We start from the raw sequence: 20,460 nt of genomic DNA, 5'->3' as shown, positions 1-20,460 counted from the left end.
CGTATGAAGGGAATATGAGACGTATTAATATTGAGATGTTATCAATATTAATGATGTTTTGCTCACTAACAATCGTATACATATAATCCATGACAAGAAAAATGGCTTTCCTACGAATGTTTTCTTATAAACTTCTTTGCGAAAAGAAAAGGTAATATCAAAAGGTATACAACATTTTTTTGTACATACGTGAGATGTCTTGTAAAGTCTTGTAAATATTGACGGGGTTTGAGTTATCAATTCATGATCACTGCAAGGATTAACTTTTTGGTACAGTAATAGTAGACGACAAAGGAAAAACAGTGGCCACAGTAACACTGTCGACGATTTTCTCGCCACCGAAATAAGAAAGATTAAAAATATGTGTATCAGCTTTCATTTTGTGATACGTCGAACGCATCATGGAAAATACGACCCAGACAGTATTGTTTGGATTTTTCTGTTTCATCTTGGAATGGGTATATTTTTATCCTCAGCCATTGTGGTGATTTTATGACCATAAAGTGGTCACAAACTGGCTTATGACCAGATTATGTCTGGACTAATCTGCAGCAATCACGTGCGTGGTTTGTGATCCCATGGCGTGACGTAATTGCAAAAAGAAACCTTAGGCAAAGTTCTCGTTTTTGATATCGTGGATCCTCGTTTATTGAATTTATCTGTTCTGTTTATCATTTCCAAATAACATTCATAAACAAAGGCAAACTAGAATAGCTGCGCATGAGCAATAACGCGCTTTGTACGTATACTTGGATTAGAAGTTAAACATGGAAGCTGGTGTTAAAAGGCTCTAAACCAACAATGTCTCTGTAGTTCGGGCGACGAGTTCCTTGCGAATTGCCAAAGATCGAACTAAAGTGCCTTCGATCATCAATTCCGACCACTAGTCGACTGACTTCGTAAACCGAAGCTCTCCCTATACGTAGGTACGTCTGGTGATCAGCGGTCTTGAACCACACGAGAGGCATCACGGAGATGAAGGACTTCAAAATGGTTGTTATATTTTCATCATTTCTTTTTAGTCTAATACCGAAGGGACACGTGATATTTCACTGAAGTCTCGGCGTCTGGCTCGTCTGTAACTGTTATCCTGTACACGAAGACATATTTTTCTTATGAGCGCGAGATAATTGACGACGGCGAATAAATGTGACCATACATACATTAATGAACGTATTTCGCTTCATCGAATAGAACAAGCGCGTCGAAATCATATCGCATTTGATCCATGATTAAGGGAATCGGTGTACAGTGCATCGATGATTGCTATGCTATCGTCCCAATAGCGTTCAGACAACGCCGTATCAATTCAACGACCGATCCTGATTGTCTCCGTGTTGGATATAATCAACCAGTCGAACATATATATGTTACGGGCGCTTATTTGTCGCGGTTTTATCTCGAGCGAATTAAGCCGCATGTTAACTGAAGTCCTCGTGGACGTCAGGAATAGAAGAATTTTTTGATATGTAATTCATACAATGGATAGACGTACACGGAGCGTCTGAGAAGGCTTCTGCGACTTGATCGTTTTTTTTTCGGCGAGTGTCTTTCGTCTTTCGTAATTCATCGAAGTTTCAGCGATTTTTTATTTTCAAAACGATTGAAAATTCCACGAAACGAAGTTGCGGAAAAGTCCCAAAAATCGCTATGAAATTTTTATGATTCGTGATCAAATTTTGAAAATATTTTTGTAATTTGCGATTATTGTGTGGTGAATAATAGGTGATATAAAAAGGGCACATATTCTGTCCGTCGGTCGATTAATTCCACTGACTGACATCCCCTCGCTATGCAATTTTAATGACACCCAAACAAAAATTATCGACATATATCTGATCTAACCGTCACTGTTGAACTGTGTATCCTAGAGAATGAAGCAAGCAAAGAGCGTGTCTATTTTTGATTTGACGAGACATTTAATTCTGAATGCAGACACGATAGAAATGATATCGCCCAGCAGCGAGCAAAATTTGAATGCCATTTAAGTATGAAATGTAACGTTTACAAAAAATGCTATTGCTGAAACAGAGCTATACTGAAAAGGCCTGAAGGGGGATAAATAGTAAATAGATGAAAGGAACTTTCACCAAACACAGAGCGCTCCCATGCCTGAGGGTATCATACAGACGAAAGTAATTATTAAATTTCCAACCAAAAATATGAATACTCTTTTAACTCGTCTACCAGAGGAGATCATCTTGAAATACCCAGAAATTTTTGGAAATCTATTGAATTTTCGTTTATTCGCGCGTAAAGAATATATACCTTTAATGTATGTAGCTTTTATCTTATATTTACTATACGACTGTATCGATTTGTTTGAATGTTCACTCAGCTTCATGCACGTCATTCACAAACGGGTGATACATTGCGGAAATGTCGTGTATTTTTTTCAATTTGGCACACCCGAAATTACCGAAATACCTGATGGGTAAATGATAAATGACAGCGTCTATCAAACATTTACATGAGAATTACGTTTACACGCGTCGACAGGTTTACATTTTAGAGATCTATATTCTTATCTCTAGAAATCATCTTTTTAAAGTTGTTACTATCGATTCCGCGTTGCTTCGTGATATACATGTAGTTCAACAGATACGCCAAGATGAAATAGAATTTTGCGATTTGATGGAAAATTTATTTTTGATTGTTTAGATACGTATTTTTTCTCCATCGTCATAGCATATCATTCTAAACAGATTCAAACTCAATCAAAATATCGACTAAAATACAAAATATTCGCCAAGAGAGCAGTATTAATGCACTGTCTAATCTCTGTCTCTGTCGCAGCTTAGCTGGGGATTTTTTTCATTAGCGTTTCCCTGCACAGCACAATACACCAACAAATAACCGGTGTGATTTTCAAAACGCGTCGGATGCGGATGAAAACTGCACGCACAACGAGCATAACAACTAGCAGTGGAGTTGATCTGCGTCTGAGTTTCATTTAAGGGTATGTTACGTCCCCTCGTGTACGCGAGTTTTTGTTGAAGTAAATGATAATCTTGTACACGCTGGGTCTGATGATTTAAGCTGCACTGATTGTAAAATCAGGTGGAATTCACATGAGAACTCGTCGCTTTCACCGAATGGTAGACAAAACTATACAACTGGGAATTCGTGTATCATTTTTGCTAATAGCGCCTATGGCAGTCTTACTTTGAAAAGAATGTTTCTGCCCTCACGTCGCAGCAGCAGTATCTGTGCGATTATAACTTGACGACACGGTATCTGTTCGGTGAACTATAAATTGGCGCCACTTCACTCGCGCCAGAAATCGATTCTCACCAATCAGAGAAGCCACGATGCCGTGACGTCACCGATCGGCCGCCAAATTAGCCAATACGGTTGTGGTTGCGGGATTAAAGTTGCAGGCAATACTTGGAAGTCGGGATTCACTTGGTTTACGTTCAAAAACCTGCGTGGGATAGAATACGTTTGTCGCGATACGTATAAAAGCACAAGAAATCATCACAACAGCCAGAATATAGTTTTGTTAGTCTCGGATATAAGATGAAAGCTCACGAGGTTGTCACCGTTTGCTTGTTGGTGGTCGTACACTTACAGAATGCTTTATCCGAAGACCGTCAAATGGACAAAAGACCACATGAATTTTTGGGAAAACGAAACGATGCCTTACTACAATTATCGAAACGTTCTGCGCCGGACTTTGAGGATGAGGAGAAACGAAGGGAATTTTTAGGTAAACGAAGTCGCGAATTCCTCGGGAAAAGAACAACCGACGAAGACAACGACGTAGATTTCGACGAGTTGGAGAAGCGATCCAGAGAGTTCCTCGGAAAACGACGCAATGACTTTTTGGGCAAGCGATTCACCACTGATTTAGACACGCTCGAGGATTTCAACGAGGACAAAAGAGCACGCGAATTTCTTGGCAAAAGGGCACGAGATTTCCTCTCCAAGCGGGCACGTGAGTTCCTCGGCAAGAGAACTCGGGATTTTATCGGCAAAAGAATAACTTTCGCACAGGTAAGTCGGGTTACGACTTTATCTTGGGTTGTGGTTCAATGAAATACCTCATAAAAAACTGGCTTCATCAATTGATGAATTTATCAAGTTATATCTTTATTCGAGAAAGTACAGATGACCTTATAACGAAACCTATTGATGAACGGAGATGAGAAGAATTGTTTTTGCAGATCTCAAACATTATTATTTCCCAGAACCTGACGAATAGAATAGAAGTGATTGTGTGATTTCTCCTTAGGTGCAGTTAAATTATTAAACCAGATGCGCTATAGAGATGCGTTTGAATTTGATAAAATAACACACATATCTTATTAAGCTTTCCTATCAAACATGCCTGAAACATCATGATTTGATCCATTACAAAGTACGTTTCCTTTAAAGCATATTTCTTTCATCTTGCTGCATCTAAGAGTTCTGTAAAAAACTGATACGAACGAAGTTAGATTGAAAGACTGCCATCTAGCGCCGACGCTTTCAATAACTGTATAGTTAATGTGACCCTCTGTTATTTTGAATGACATACGTTTACCCTCATTGATTGACAAAAAAATAAACACGTCAACAAACATCTCAAATTACGACTGTTACCTACAATACTCAATTAATCATTTATGAAAACACCGACAAGCAGCGAGCGGCATACCAAAAATTGCTTGATAGCTATCATTCTTATGAATCGGCAAATCATTCAGAGACAGCGGACTGTATTGATACGCGTTTTGTAACAGGAATTCGATGGGAAATTGAAATGAACAGAAAAACCCTGGGGTGACTTCATCAAATTCGTTTTATGCGAACATCTTAGCGAGAAAACTATTTTTGATGGTGCTTCTCCCGAAACTTTAGTAGAAGCATTGAAGACGATATTAATTCTCTATCACTGCGAGGTAAAATGCGACGATGGCATCTTTCTCCCTCCTCTACTTTTACGTGTCAATTTCAGAATTAATAATGCATAAAAATGCGCCCGTATGACGTCTAATTTTTCTGTCGCTGAAAGTGAATTTCTCTGTTTTCTCAAAGACGACACAAAACTCCGTGTAAATATTTCGTGCAAACTTACCATCGTCTCACGGAGATATAGCTAGCATCTAGTAATATACCACTGTAAATCTAATTTCTTAATTTCCCGTAAAAAAGATGAACGATCTAATCAAATCTAAACACGTCCCCGCCCCTTGATCAAGATTGATCAAGATAATCTTAATTAAGATAAGAAAAAGTTCTCGATTTCCGTAACATTCCTGGAATAAAACATAATTCAGAAGAACGGAAATAAATCAACTTATTTCAATTCGTCACGTGTAAAAAATAAGGACGGAAAATAAATTTCCTTTCTTTATGAGACACTCGTGTCCTCGGTATTGAAAAACGTTTGCGGAAATTTAGTTCTAAATCATCGGTGACGTCGTAAAAACGTCCCCGGTACTAGCGAGTACCTGAAACATCGGTTTCATTAATCCGAACTATTCAAAACTTGTTCGCGATGAAATGGGCACAGAAGGGCCATTCTATATCCTAAATCACACGCGTCCTCTCTTCAGATTATAGTAAAATGAGACAAGTCCCAACCTATTAAATCTTAATTCAGAATTTAGCTATCAACACGATACAGGGCAATATTCATTGCTACTTTGAAGCAGGTTCAACGTACAGTATAGGGCATTGTTTTGTTCGTAGCGTCTCCTTCACGCTATGGTATAATAATGATATAATATGACTAAAATTGCCGCGTTGAATATTTTCCATCGTTTATGATTTTCATATTCAGAAAAAATGTTACGGCTAACGTCCTAAGAAACACTTGCATCGTTTCTAATGAGTCTCAAACGTACTACAAAGTACCCGTAATCAGTGGAATTTACCCTTTATTAATATTTCATGTTGAACAGAGAATGTTTGCATTCAGATCGCGTATATCAGAAGACGACACTTTTTGCATCATAAATAAAAATACAAGTCATTTAGTTTTAAACTTCCCTCTTTACTTCGAAATATCTTTAGGGAATTTCCCGGTGGAGCATTTCTCTTCTTCACTAATTCCCTAGCTATCAATTTGTAATATGAGATTTTACTATGCGTTCCACCGTTACAGCTACTACGATTTCAATTTTTCTTAAATACGTAGCATTGACATACGCGATCCATTCAAAAAAGCTATTTTTTCAATGAAATGTCGCAATAAATTCAAATGAACAAACGACAGTTTCTACGGCAATTGTTTCTACTACTGCCAAAAAACCAGCTACAAGATTTCACTAATTCGCACTCCCAGTAACTGGTCCTTGTTCTTTTGTATTGAGATCTGTAATACGTTCTTTTCGTCTTCGTAATCCAAATCATTCAATATGTGACAAAAGAAATGGGTTAATCTGTTTCTTGAATGTGCTCGGTTTCAAATTTGGAAATCCAGGGAGGTAGAATATACCTCCTTCTTATCTCATAGGATGCTAGAATAAATACCTTAATTTGATGCTTTTGTATGGGGAAAGATATCGGGTTTATTACTTTGAATGTATTTTTCTTCACACAATTCACGAAAAGTCCTCGTATTTTGACGTGAATGGATTACAAGTTGCATTCACTGTTACTAAAGCGAGTTCAGAAAAAGAATTCAATTCGTAACTCGTTAATCAACCAATCATAATCGTGTTCTTACACGAGTTTCGAAAAGAAAATGTTATTCTAGCATTTGTTTGTAACTGATGAGATTATATCGCACAAGGTGTGAAGAATTAGCTCGACAAAACTAGCTTTTTGGTTATTCGAATTGAAGTTCGTGCATACAACAAATTGGTACGCGAATATTAATGTTTGTTCAAGCTAATGTCTTTCATCGATTACGGTCACTTTTACAAAACGTCATATATCTAGCATCATCATTATCCAAGCTTTGTATCATCTAATCACAGTGTGTATATATTTACATAGAAAGTAGAATTCATAGAAATCATTTACGTAGATTAAACCATTTAAGTAGAGGCACAAACCAATCGCACGCAATAGCACATAATTGTGGTGCACACACGCACTTGCATGTTAAGGTTTAATGCACATAGCTTTTACACGCACAAGCACGCAGATTCACCACGCACGCATCACAAGGTCTTGACCGCCGTCAAGCAGCGAGGAACAGCAGCCAAAGCGTTGGGAGATTTAAACGTACGTGGAGAGTCATTCTGTACCGGTTGATGGACGGGTTTTTATCATTTTTCGACTACAACCATCGATTCAGGTTAAATACCCTCTGATGTATGTACCCTATACCGTATTCACTACGGTGAGTAAGAGGTAAATGTCATCAGTACCGAGGTTTGAAAATCAACGGTATTTTTTCTCTCGGTGACGAAGATGTCACTGGATTCTGTTGAGCGATCGCGAAACGTTGCGGTTTCATTGAATTACGCGATCACCGTCGATCGATTTGCTATGGGCGAAAATCTTTTCTGAATTGTACAAGGTTTGGTTTTCCATCGGGAAATGTAACGTTGATTTAATTAATTAACCAACAACTGCGAATGCGACTGCGGGCAACAGAACCTTAATCAAAAATACCATATAATTACTTAAACATAAAACCATATGGAACATAAATATTGATTCAACGCGATGGGTGGTAGAGCAATTCTGATGAAGTCAAATTTTGGTCGAGAATTGGCAAATATTTGTGTACCTGGATGTATTGGTGATATTTCAGCAGAATTGTTATTCAGTTTTATATCAATATTCAAAATAAATGTGTTTTTCTCTTTGGAAATTGCGTTTTTTATGCTGCCACATCAGTTATTTTTTCCAGCCGCTCTCTATATTCTTATCTTGTTACCTGTGTAATAGATCTTACTTAATGATACAGTATCATCGGTATGCCATAGCCGCCCGCGGTTCCGTTGATTTTCTGTCAGCGATATATGGGGGTAACTATACAGATTGTCATAATCTCGGTCATCTTTATTTGTTCATAGTTGTAACTAGTGGCAGGTCTAATCAAAATCCGCCTTAACCGAAATCTGATTTATCGCCTTTTTGTCGCGGGAAAGAACAGCTTAGAGATAGGAAGTCGTATTCTAGCTTTTCTGTGACTCCGGTGATCTCTGTTGCAGTTCCGGAGCAACAGAATATTCATTTTTCTGTATAGAAACGACGACTAAAGCTCGTTACTTTGAATTTTGAACCAGATTATCTTGCTGAGTTTCCCTTTTTATCGATATTTTAATGGCAAAACCAAATATCCGATTTTCATGCTATTAGAAAATTAAAGCTCACGTGGCATTTTTATATGGCGGCTTTCGGGGTATTCTGTAAAATTCCACAATAACTTTTCAATTTTTATCTAATCCTTTAATAACACCGATAGGTTTACTGACGTAGGTTTCGCCTCTTCAGATTTGCGGATCTCGAGTCCCCGCGGCCCAGAATCAAATTCCTAATTCAGCATTACATCGACTTAACGCTATTAACATGTTAAAACCGAACGACAAATATCTGGTACTTCCGTAATAATAGCGCGTAAAGTTGTCATGGCATTCAGATACATATTGGCCGTTAGGGTGGCAGTATTCATGAATGGATATTTTCCATTAGATTGTATAAACGATGAATTCTAGATGAAAGCGAAATAGATTGAATGATATTTCGAGAAGGTTCCGAAACTTTTGATCAGTCTCGCATTCATAAATGGTGATAAAACTATTTTTGTATTCAAGAAATAACTATTTCCAATCTGATGATGACTTAGGAATAATTTCCTTACGCGGTATTTCGATATCTAAGCTTTTGAAGCAAGCTTAATCGAAAACTTAGCGTGAACTTAACGTATGATTAAATACTTGACAGAATGAACAGATATCGTTTGAATGTTGATGAATTGCAAATGAATTGGCATTAACTTTTGAGAATTGAATGGCCGCAGGGGGTTGATTAGGCCGCTATCTTCTCCTGTGACTAATTGTCACCATTGATGTTGAAAAAATATATCTTTCGCATTAAAAAAGAAGCAACCGCAAATTATGATTTGCATAAGGCTGTAATTAATTTCTTCTATTACTGGTAAGGAAGGACGACTGCGCTTTATAGTCTGTATCGACCACGTTCGAGCGAAGATATTGCACTTTTATTTACTTTTGGTGTATGAAACTCAAAGCTGTCAATCTTCAAGCCCGCTGACGATTCGTCTGTCAATACTCTGCACTTAGATTAGACATTGTCAATATTTCGTGCATGGAATGCTGAACAATATTTATTGGTTCATACACTATATAATTCTCTAATTGGTACCATACTGCAGTATGATCTTTTGGTAGTATATTGTGACCAGCCTTCTGCGACCGCGCGTTATTTAATGGAGGTATTTAAGGCATACTTTAAATTCCGTTAAATCACTGAGATATGCGCATAGAAATTCAATCGTGACATCGGAGAAGAGGTTGCGCCGATGGTAAACGTGCTGTTTCCTATTATGATGAACCATTCCTGCAAAAACCTATTTACGTCTAATGAACACGGTTCCATCATCCTGAAAGATGCAATATGAAGTGAATCTAAACGATTAACACAAACCCAATGTACGCGACTACACGAAAAAGGACGGCGGCGGTCTTCTAATATAAATGGAAATTCTGAAATAATTATGAACTTTCTGCGCCGATAATGGCCTTGCGCAACATTCTGATTCATTCGTATTGGTTTTTGCGCCTGTGGAAAAAGGAGTTGATTAAATTGTAGCCTATTGTGATAACGGGTGCATTAACTTTAGACCATCCGTCACGCGTAATACGACTCACCTGTCAACAAGAAAATGAGGAAACAATCGCAGTTACCATCTGCACCAAATACTCAACATCTCAAAAAGAGGGAAGTCTAGTCTTGAATAAATGGGATGTTATCTCTCTCTAGTTCTCATAAAAAATGATTTAGAGTTCAAGAGACGATTTGTTAGGTATTAACCGGGGCTTAAAGAACAAACCCCGCGCACGAATCAATACAAATTCTAATATGGACGCAATTATATCACCAACGATAACTCAATGTTCGAGTAACTTTATGTTGACACGGCATAAATGCCATTTTCTACGTCACGAGCTTCGATCCATCATTTTTGCCATCTTCTCTAAGGTTTTTCTCATCCAATTAAGTAATTGTATACGGTATGGTTTTTTACGCCATTGACAGTCGGGTGCGTTAACAAAGATGAAGCCAGATTCTGAGAGAAAAAGTTATTTTTCGCGCAGCCATAATACAGTTTTGTAAGGACACGATGCGAAGTAATCATACATAGAAACATATGAATTTATTTGATATCATTTTCTAAAATAGCACTGAGAACAATTACTGCGACCTTTTATCATGCGCGAAGATACTCTGAATTTATTTTCGGTTGTCCTCGTCACTATTTTCATACAGAGACAAACACCTGGTTTCACAAAACTAATCGAGATAATTGAAAAAAAGAAGGCAGTTCTTATCAATTGATAATCTTTTAAAACTAGTCTCAAAACTTTTCTTTTTAATCGAACATATTTGTCATAACTTCTAGTCAAGTATTCCACTTAATATGTAAATTTTTTTTTCTATGTGTCTCTTTTTTATGTATGTTTTCTTTTTAATGTCAAGCGCAATGATTATGTTTTAGACTTGGGCTTTATAAGAAAATAAATTCGAGATAGTAGTTTATTTCAACGTTTCGACTTTATCATTCCTGAAGATGACTATGAGAATATAGTCGAAACAATGAAATAAACTACTATCTCAAAGTTTCATTTTCGGACTTTTTATCATCATTGTGGGATTCTCTCCTCTATCTAGATTTATCTTTATCGTAAAATAGGATTTTTTCCCAATTATTTAGTTGATTTGATTTGTTTTGATTTGGTGCCCCTTACAAACCCACCACACCTGCCGAGAACGAAACCGGGGTTTTGATTCTGAAATCGGAAATCCAAGTAATAGTTGGGTGATCGGTCGAATTTACAGGACTTTCTGTTTAAATGGAAGAACATTAATGGAAATGTCGGTAGGCCTAATCATATCCGATAAACACAAATTCGACAAATTCTCTGTTAGACAACAACGACCTTTTCATTTTTATCCGCCTCAACGATCGTGGTAAGCTTCGTGAAACTGCAATTTGTACTTTAAACTCTGATGTCTTAATGATTGTGACGAGCGTGTTTGATGAAGCGGTTCTCGATTTGATCAATTGCAACCTCAAAAAGTCTCGCAGTCACGCTCGTGAGAAAACAATCCGTCATTTCATGTAAACTGAAATGTTTGTCCGTCGTGTATGATACGTGATAATCATATCATCTGATGTTGAAGATACGTCAAAGAGGATGCCTCACTTGGTGCATCCTCTAACTTATATCTTCGTGATATTATGATTTGTAAGCAGGTCCATTGAAAGATCATACATTCGGGTATTCATGTCAAATCTTAAAGATTTCTCTCCAAACACGCTCACTCGATTAGATTTTTAGAGAAGGCCGTTTTATTATTAATTGAACAGATACTTTCCGATTAGAGCTTAATCGCGGACACTGTGGCTAAACCCATAATTATTCAAACTGAGCATCTTTCCTCTCCACCTGTCTATCGACGGTAACTAATCCGACATTCTAAATCAAAAACTACGTTCTATCGTCATCAGAAATAGTTGCATCGTTTTGCCGAAATTTCACAGTTTGATGATCCCAACAGTTAGTGAAATTCTGAATGTTAACGACGTACCTTTCTTTTGCATACTCAGCGAGGCGATACAAAACAATAAAAGGTCTTCATACCGATGTTACTTGACTGATTAGTGACTAGTGACGTATATTTACGATCATTCTGCAGCTGTTCACGCGCACGGATGAGGGGGCTGGGGAATGTCTTAGTGCAAAATGGATCCATTTTATGTGTCCTTTATACTTGTTTCATATGCGTCCATATCAACGACGAAAGGTAACAATTGGCGAAGTTGAGAAAACTGTCATCATTAAAAGAATCGGACACAAAACATAAATATCGTCATCAACATATCTTAACCATAAGGGAAGGAAAAACATCCTGATATCTTAACAAAACAGTCATACGATTTGTATGATATTTACATAAGTGTCACGACAAACCTTAATACGTGACATCATATTCACACATATGCCTATCAAACTAGAAATTAAAGAAATAGTATGTCTTGCTTCATTAATCGTTTAGATAGATCAGCATTTCACATATGTTCCTAAAATGTAAAGATGATTTTGATGAAAATTAATCGAAAAAAACGCCACAAACACTCGGTGATAAAAAAACACCCGTTGCTTCGATTTGTCGGTGTCATTTTACATGTTTACGGTATAGCTAGTGATATTATTCAATACCGAGTTTTTTTTAGCTCGCCATAATTACTGGAGACTTCTGTTTATGAATCAAAATTGATAAAAACTAACCAGTCTTTTATACATAATGATATCTCATTAGGCCTGTGATATGTGCGTTCAAAGCAATGTAGACAAATCTATATATAAGAAAAAAATTTATCTTGGGATCACTATTAAAGTTGCCTAGAACTGACACTACTTTTGATATAAGAATTACGTACGGCAAATGATCAGCATCGATCAGATACTTCTGAAGTAAAACACATCTAAGGTCGAAGTACGTTTACTTATACTTATATGTTAATTCAAAAATGGATAATTTTCTTCAGTTGATAGTTGAATGTAAATCATGATATCTGAACGTTCGTATGCTATCGAGCGTAATTCGTTAAAAAGGCATACCACCAGGCAGGCGCGGGAAAACCCTGTTAGTGCTAAGCATGGTTAGTAAACTGCGGTTAGGCGTAAAATGGGCGCAGGAAAACGTTGTTAGCAAACCAAGATTTCGTGCGGCCTCTTCATCTCAGCTGGTAAGCCTATCTACGGATAAGCCGCTAAGCACGGTTAGGCTATTACAGGGTTTTCCTGCGCCCGCCCAAGATGAATAAGGAGTGTTAAGTTGCTAATGATCACTACATGTTAAACAAAACATGTGATAAGTATTGGATATCTAGCGGGTGAATGTGATAAATCCATAAATATTTTCCGTCGGAAACTCTAAGAGAGTCGTATGAATTTACAAATGATATAAAAATCGTTCAGAATTTCCTCGGAATGTTCACGAATATCCCTTAACGAGTATGATAATCAAAGCTTACTATCCATTAAAATCTGTTACCATATCGATGTAACTTTACTTCTCAATCGAAAGTATTTTTCTTACGGTATTGAGCCCAACATAATCATATGATCGATTACATTCGTTCTAACGTAACACCGAAAGCCTGTTATTGAATTTCGACGTCCACGAGGTCATTAAAGTTGTCACTGGTTTGAATATAAAGATTTATTGGAAACCGTTGAGGATGGATTTCGCCCCATGGGCAATGAAATGACTGAGCGATAACAAATAGCATCGATCTCAGTAACGAAATCACCTGTAGAAATAACTATTACCTGTCGAAATACCGTGTATTAATAGAAATTCGTTTATGATGTCAGAATATGAGTATTTGAACTGTTTTGGATGACGGTGTGACGAAAACCTATCATTTATAGGTATAAGAACTAACGAGCATCTCTATACACTACTTGAATCAAAATACATTCGATTTAGAATTTAATTTCCTGAATTTTTGATTCATTTTTTTCATAAATCATATGTTTTCGAGTGGGCAGGCGATTAGTCACATCAGTAGGTGCGCGTAGTCACGTGGCATTTCGAATTAGTACCTCGCACCAATAATCACCGGGTCGCGCATCTCCGTATATCACAGAAAATCCCCCTGAATACCTGGTGTAAATCATGACATTTATCCTTAAGAGGCTGACTGATGGCCAGAGACTAGAGGTCTTCGTTAATCTCACGTTGAATTGGTACAATCGTGAGAGACTGAGGCAATAAAGCCCTATAGCATGACCGTTAGTTCTCGATAGTGCCATTGCCAGTGCCATTGTCGTAATACTGATGGTATGTGATCTGACGTTTTAACGAGCATAACGAGCCGACTGTCATATCATTGTCGCCGAGATAAATGCTAAATAACAATCCGTCCAGTGTAATCTTGTCGACAAAAGATGTACGTTTCAAACGAATAACGAAGGCAACCCATCGAATGATGGGTCTTAATCACCGCCATAAGTAGTTACCTTTCGATACGCATTGACTCGTTCGTACGTAATATATGCTAGACATTTTGCCGTTGTTAAAATCATTAAGTGTTTTGTCAGACCACCGCAAAGACTGGCTCCTTCTAGACGTAGCACGTAACTTAAAAACAATTTATTACGACCGTCGTAAAACAGGATGCTCCCTTAACGACCTGAAAGAGCGAAAGGGAAAATAAGATTTTATGCGGAAATAGTGTCTGATACTAGGAAAGTATGCTATGCACACAACTTTAATCGTAAGATATAATCTAGCCGACATCGGGGGTGGTTTGTGGCACCGATACGGCTGTGGTTGTTTGCTCAGATGTGCAAGCAAATTCACACTCGCACTAGTGCGTGTTGCAGTTTTCTAGGTAACGTTATTGCCGCGATCGCTTTATGAATAAAACACACCAGCTGGTTCTATGATGTCAACTCTGAGAGACAGGAAAATGTTCTAGATTGATAGTTTTTACGATCAAATGCCGAAACAACTATCGAAACGATAGATCAGTCTTATTTCTCATCATTCATTTCAGTAATGAAGTCAATTCATTAATTGAAACTAATTCCTGGATCATACCATTGACCGCGTTGTCCAATTTCTTATCAAATTCTGGGAGTAAAATCCATGAAACTAGAGGAAGTACCAATTTGATAAATTCACCGAATAAAAAAAAAGATGAGAACATATCTACCTCGGGTCACAAATTAATGACAGTCTCAATCAGAATCCAATTGTTTCCTGTGGTTTTCGTCTCAGCACTCAGAATTAGCTCAGAAATTGGATGTAATGCCACGCTTTGAGAGGTGGTCAGGCTCTGCCTTTCGGCGCTGTCAGATACTGATCAAGAGCGAGTGGATTTTTCTCGAGATTTTTCCCGAGAAATGAATCTACCGTCGTGTATAACTTCAAAGCTTCAGATATAAGAAGCGACAGTCGGCAGCTGAATTTGATATAATTAGAGAAGCCTTTTATTACAGTTGTATTTAGTTTGGTTGATGCACCTTCGTTTTGTATATCATTTGCAATGCATTTTCCCGTCAGTACACAAAAGCTTTTGGCGGTTACGTGTTTGAGTTTTCGACGCTGGAAAATTTAAATCGGCCTCCGAGCGAAGCGGTAGTCAAAATGACAAAATGTTGATTGAAAACCCAATCGAGTTTGAATTATTTGACGATCTTGAAACTGATTCGTGCGTTAGATATACGACTCAGAGGAAATAAACTTTCTCCGCGCATTTTTTGTCTATGAATCAAATCATTCACGCGACAAACTATCAATTATGTTAAATAAACCGTAGCTCGTAAAAGCCCACACGAGAGTATCTTATTTTCATGCACGCTGTATTGGTGGTTGTATGGTCGCTTGATGATCGAAAAAAGTTCAAAAATCAAGGAGCGCAATTTTGCCCTGTCGGCTACAATTAGGAGTGATACTATAAAAGGGTGTGGTATGAAACCTTATTTTCATCGCCATCCTCAGAACAAGCGTTCATACTAGATTACTATTTTGACATGTTGCCTCTGGTTTCAAATTTAAAACTGCGTATCGAAATTTTTTTCAATAATAGTTCTCATCGCCAGAGGAGGCTGGTGAATAAAAGACCAGGAAACAACTTGTGTTTGGAGTTTTCGATATAACGTGGAATTCTGGCAATACTTTTGTAGTCAGATTCACTTTCAACAGAAATCTGTTAAAATCTCTCAATAAATATAAATCGAATCGAAGAGATAATGTTTACAAAGATCAAAATATAAGCTATCCAGTATGCTTACCCATTGGGAAAAGCAGCTAAAACGGTATTTCTGACACGATCGAGTGCCGCTTTATAAGTTTATTATTTTTACCACTTTATTATTTACAAAAATTTTAGATAGATTCCCGAACTGTGTCAGAGGGCTGATTGCGTGATCTTCTGTCTCCATAATCAATCGAGTTTCTCGCACCCACGCTTCCAAAACACGATTACCGCGGATATTCGGGGATTTCATAATATTTCATTCAGTGATTTTTGATTATCTCGCAGGTAGCCTTCTACACGGGCCATTTCGATAATATCACATTACCGCTTGGTGACTGTCTACGGATACCTAAAGAAAGTTTGGAGTTGAATTAAATCTAGAATTCAGCAAATTTCTTAATTAAATCTCTCAAGCGATTGATTTTTACTGCACGCCAGTTTGATTTCAAGCGTAAAACAATTCAATCGAACGGAAGAGCTGTTTCATTCCGTTTCATAATCAATAATCCGTAATTCGAACTCTGAACAACAATTCGTTTAGTGAAAGCGTATCGCAAATGATATTCCGTTGCGAAGTCACAACGAGGTTCTGATCAGTTTTTATACACTGAACGTTTTACAGATGTATGATGACATCGTTAACAAATGCAGGAGTTTTTACACAAATTAGATAAAAAGAAATGATTCTGTATGTAAAATAGGTCTACTTCGGGAAGCCATCGTCGAACTGGGTCGAACTGGGTTTGTTGGCAGTATTTCTAACAATATATGAATATATGGTAATAATGAGCGGTAATAGGTGCTGTGAAATTGAAATAAGATCTCGCGCATCTCATTTCTCGTTGGCGAGAGAGAGTTTTCCCAATTTAAGTTAAAACGTTTACGATAAGAATCACGTAGTTTGTAGGGTTTGTACGTGCCAAAAGCACCCCGTTGGAAAATATGTTGTCACAATCACATTTCAATAACGCGTCGCAATAGCGCTTGAACCCGATTTGTGAGAGGCTCATTAGCGGAAATCTCGCCTATCAATTCAAATTGTAATCGCGCGATTTCGCGATTTTTAACAGTGACGCCGACGATATTCGTCTTTATCCAACGCCTCTAAAATCCGTAAGATCGCCGAACCGTGTTTGAAAACACGAATATGACTCCGAAGCGAATCACGCGAAGATGATTGAAATTAGATGGACTGAAACTTTTTCCTTCGTGAATCCCCAGCGCTTCAGTCGTCACGTAACCGACCTACTGCATTTACCGACGCTGAATAAACGACAAATTCGACGATATTTCATTCAAGCATTTTTCCTAATACACCATCTCCATCGATTCATCTTGAAAAATTTCAATTTCTCTCTCGACGATTTTAAACCATTAGAATTATGTTGAAGTTTTCAATTTCTCTAGACGATGTTCGTGTAGTGCAATGTTCGAGGCCTCCGTGATGGATAAATCGCGTACTACACTGCTCGATCGATCTGAGCATTAACAGCAACCAACCGAAAATAACAAGTCAACGCGGCAGACTTGGTGAAGAAAATAATCTTCTTCATGATGTAACTGCGAATCTACGTCGAATATTTGGCTATCTTATAAAACCAGGCTCAATCATACCCCTAATACCCCCAAGTTTGATCGCGTGTGTCTAAGGGTTGTTTTGATTTGATCTTGATTTCCCGATCTTGCAGTTCTCTTAATTGTCATCAGAGGTAGAACATTCTCAAGGTCATCAAATCACGATGTCACGAAATACAAAATATCGAGATCCTCGCGATCCTCATCAAACACGCTCGATCAGTCGACGTTAAAGGATTTGTATATTCTTCTCAATTAAAAGAAATCAAAGTTTTCCTCACTGCTCACTCATGCAATCGAGATCAATTCGAATGTTAGGTGAAATGAGACAGCAAGAATCTGAAGAGATCATCAAATTTGTCGCAGAATTACAAACACACCAATACAGGTTGCTTATTGACTAAAGGCCATGTTTGAAGAGAGCTCGAAATTCGCCGCTTTAATGATCTTCTTTTATCGTTAAATCTATAATGAGTCAAATCCAGAAATAGGCCCTATGAAATTTTACTGTCAATTGTCTTTACGTTTAGTATCGTGAATTTCTAGTATTGAAGGGCGAGGACTTTGAGTGCAGGATTAACTGATGTGAAGCGACAGTTTAGAGGTCATAAATAGATAAAACGCGTGCATATGGCAGCAACATAAGGACTTGATATCTTTTTCGGAGAGAGTCGGATCTTTTGTGACCGTAAACGTACGCCCGACTTGTGTGATATCCGATTTTATGTATTTCATAATATAGTGTCACAAAAAAAAGTTTAGAAAAACGTCTGAGTTTATCAGATAAGACTCGGGCGGGGTCTACATATATTACAAATGCAGTTATCGTATCAAAGAGAATGAAACCCAACAAAAGGCAAAGCTTATGTTCACGAATGAATTTGATATTTTCTAAGGTGTCTTTTCAACTAGAAAAGCAAAGTTCACGTCCTCCGTAGTGTTCGCGTGAGTTTTTAATAGCTAAACTTTATCCAAACTCGTAAACATCGGATGAAAATAGTTTTAGAGAACTGCGTATGGATAAATGCAAATCAATCGACCGCTACTATATTCTTCATTTCAAATGGCCCCTGGCTCAGATAGAAATGCTATAGTAGATAGAATTCGATTCCTTTTTATCAAGTTAAAAGTTTTTCTTTCACATATCGATTTCTATTCAGATCGGAATATTCGCCGTTTGAATATATTGAGTCGCCGCTTTTACTGTTACTAGATTGGTTTTTGACGATGAATAATACGCAGTAACCGATGGGACCTTTTTAGTGATTTACCATTAACGGCAGTTTGTCATTTTGAAAATTAGAATATGAATACGAAAAGATGAATGCATACATCATCTCGTAAATATAAAATCCTGTCTGAATGACAAAAGATTATTTCTACAGAGGTAAGTATCGATAACGAACACCTAAACCAGTTATATACGCTTTGAGAAGGCAGTTTCGATTGAGTCTGTTTACTGTTCGTAGAAATATCACCAAGATGACTTTCATCACCCTGCAATCATGACAGTTTTCAGTGAGATGATGACGCATTTTGTCCCGTTATACGGATGCAAATGTTATTGTTATTAGAATTCAACTGAGAAATAAGCGCGGTTATTTCTTATACGATAAGACGATGGATCACCAGTATGTTATTGGTTTAGACTTAACTATTAATGGCGAACGAGTGACCAGGGAAAACATGCAAGAAAGACAAATCGGCCTCCGGTGGCCCTGACAAACATCCACCAGACGATACGCATCGGTTATACGTAGGACCGAAGTTATTTTACTTCAAAAACCATATCATCAACTTTCATATATTTATATCTGGTTAATTAGATAATGGACATCAACCACGTACTATAGTGATACAGCATTTCGAACGTTATCCTACATGAGTCGCGTAGAAAGCGCTGAAAAATAGCCTCATTTGATTTAAAGTTACGCTCTCATCATTGTTTGTATTGAAGTTAGTTTTTTTTACTGAAATTGTACTCGACACAAAAACTGGACAAATCGTGATAATAATGTAGACTACTCTCTTGTAGAGAGAGTTTCAAAAGATTAAGATTTCCCTCGCAATTGCGGCTCGGTACGAAGCAGAAAAACAGATACTCGTCGCTTCGGATAATACGACATACGCTTCTAGTGCTTAGTGCATAAAATCCGCTTTAAAAAAGACTTAGTATGTTCATATACTTCGGCATAAAAGCGTTCGTAGATTCGTCTGTTCGGCGAATTATGACGCATGACATTGACAATGCGACGCGTTTAACATATATATAGACATATAGCTTTTAGTAATATCTCTGATTCTATGATCAACGAAAGAACAACGAACGGATATGAGTTTTTACCAATGCAGATTTATGTGATCAAATCTTTAATGTTTGTAACTGAACATTGTGAAAATGTTAACCAGACTGAAATGATGTGTTCAAGACTCACGCATTATAATAGTATAACTATTAGTGTAAATGTGCCATGCTCATCGAAAACGTGGGCCCACCACGCTAGCTGACATTACAAATGACTTCTTAGTTAACAGAATAATTTTTTTTCAAACGTAGATTAATTTTTGTTTTGACTCAGAAATAGCTTTTAGTCTAGATAAAGGCCCATCGAGAATTGATATCCCCGTAATAGCAACAATACTCTCGGGATAAAGCTCGAGCACTAACTTTTGATAGTTGGCATCGTTCATTTTTTTACTAATTGTAAGATGAATTCGAGATATCTGTCTGAGCCATTTGGAGGAAGGAGTCAACAAACGTAATTTCAAATAAAAAACCTTAAAACGTTATGAACATTTCCGGATGCAATTACGAAGAGGGCTTTTATCTTTATCCATTAGATTACGCAGAAATTATCTTTAATCGAATGCCTTTCGCGGGAAAATGCATAGAAACATGATGTGTACGCAGGTTGAAATATACAAATAAAAAATAAAAGATTAGTCAATTCCCGATTATATCATGAATTTTTAAAGAATGT

General features: G+C 37.4%; 1 protein-coding gene across 2 annotated transcripts in view; it reads left to right on the top strand.

Moving 5' to 3' along the window:
* The first annotated feature begins 3,401 nt into the window (after window positions 1-3,401).
* LOC141901003 (uncharacterized) overlaps window positions 3,402-20,460 on the top strand; it is a 36,899-nt gene continuing 19,840 nt past the window's right edge. For both annotated transcript variants that reach the window (XM_074788055.1, XM_074788056.1), the window contains exon 1: window positions 3,402-3,996. In XM_074788055.1, the coding sequence (XP_074644156.1) occupies window positions 3,520-3,996 (477 nt within the window). In that variant the 5' untranslated portion in view covers window positions 3,402-3,519. The remainder of the gene's footprint in view (window positions 3,997-20,460) is intronic.

Source organism: Tubulanus polymorphus, chromosome 3 (genome assembly GCF_964204645.1).
Source record: "Tubulanus polymorphus chromosome 3, tnTubPoly1.2, whole genome shotgun sequence".
Lineage (NCBI taxonomy): Eukaryota > Metazoa > Nemertea > Palaeonemertea > Tubulaniformes > Tubulanidae > Tubulanus > Tubulanus polymorphus.
The sequence above is the reverse complement of the archived record's forward strand: the minus strand, read 5'-3'. Positions and strand labels throughout refer to the sequence as shown.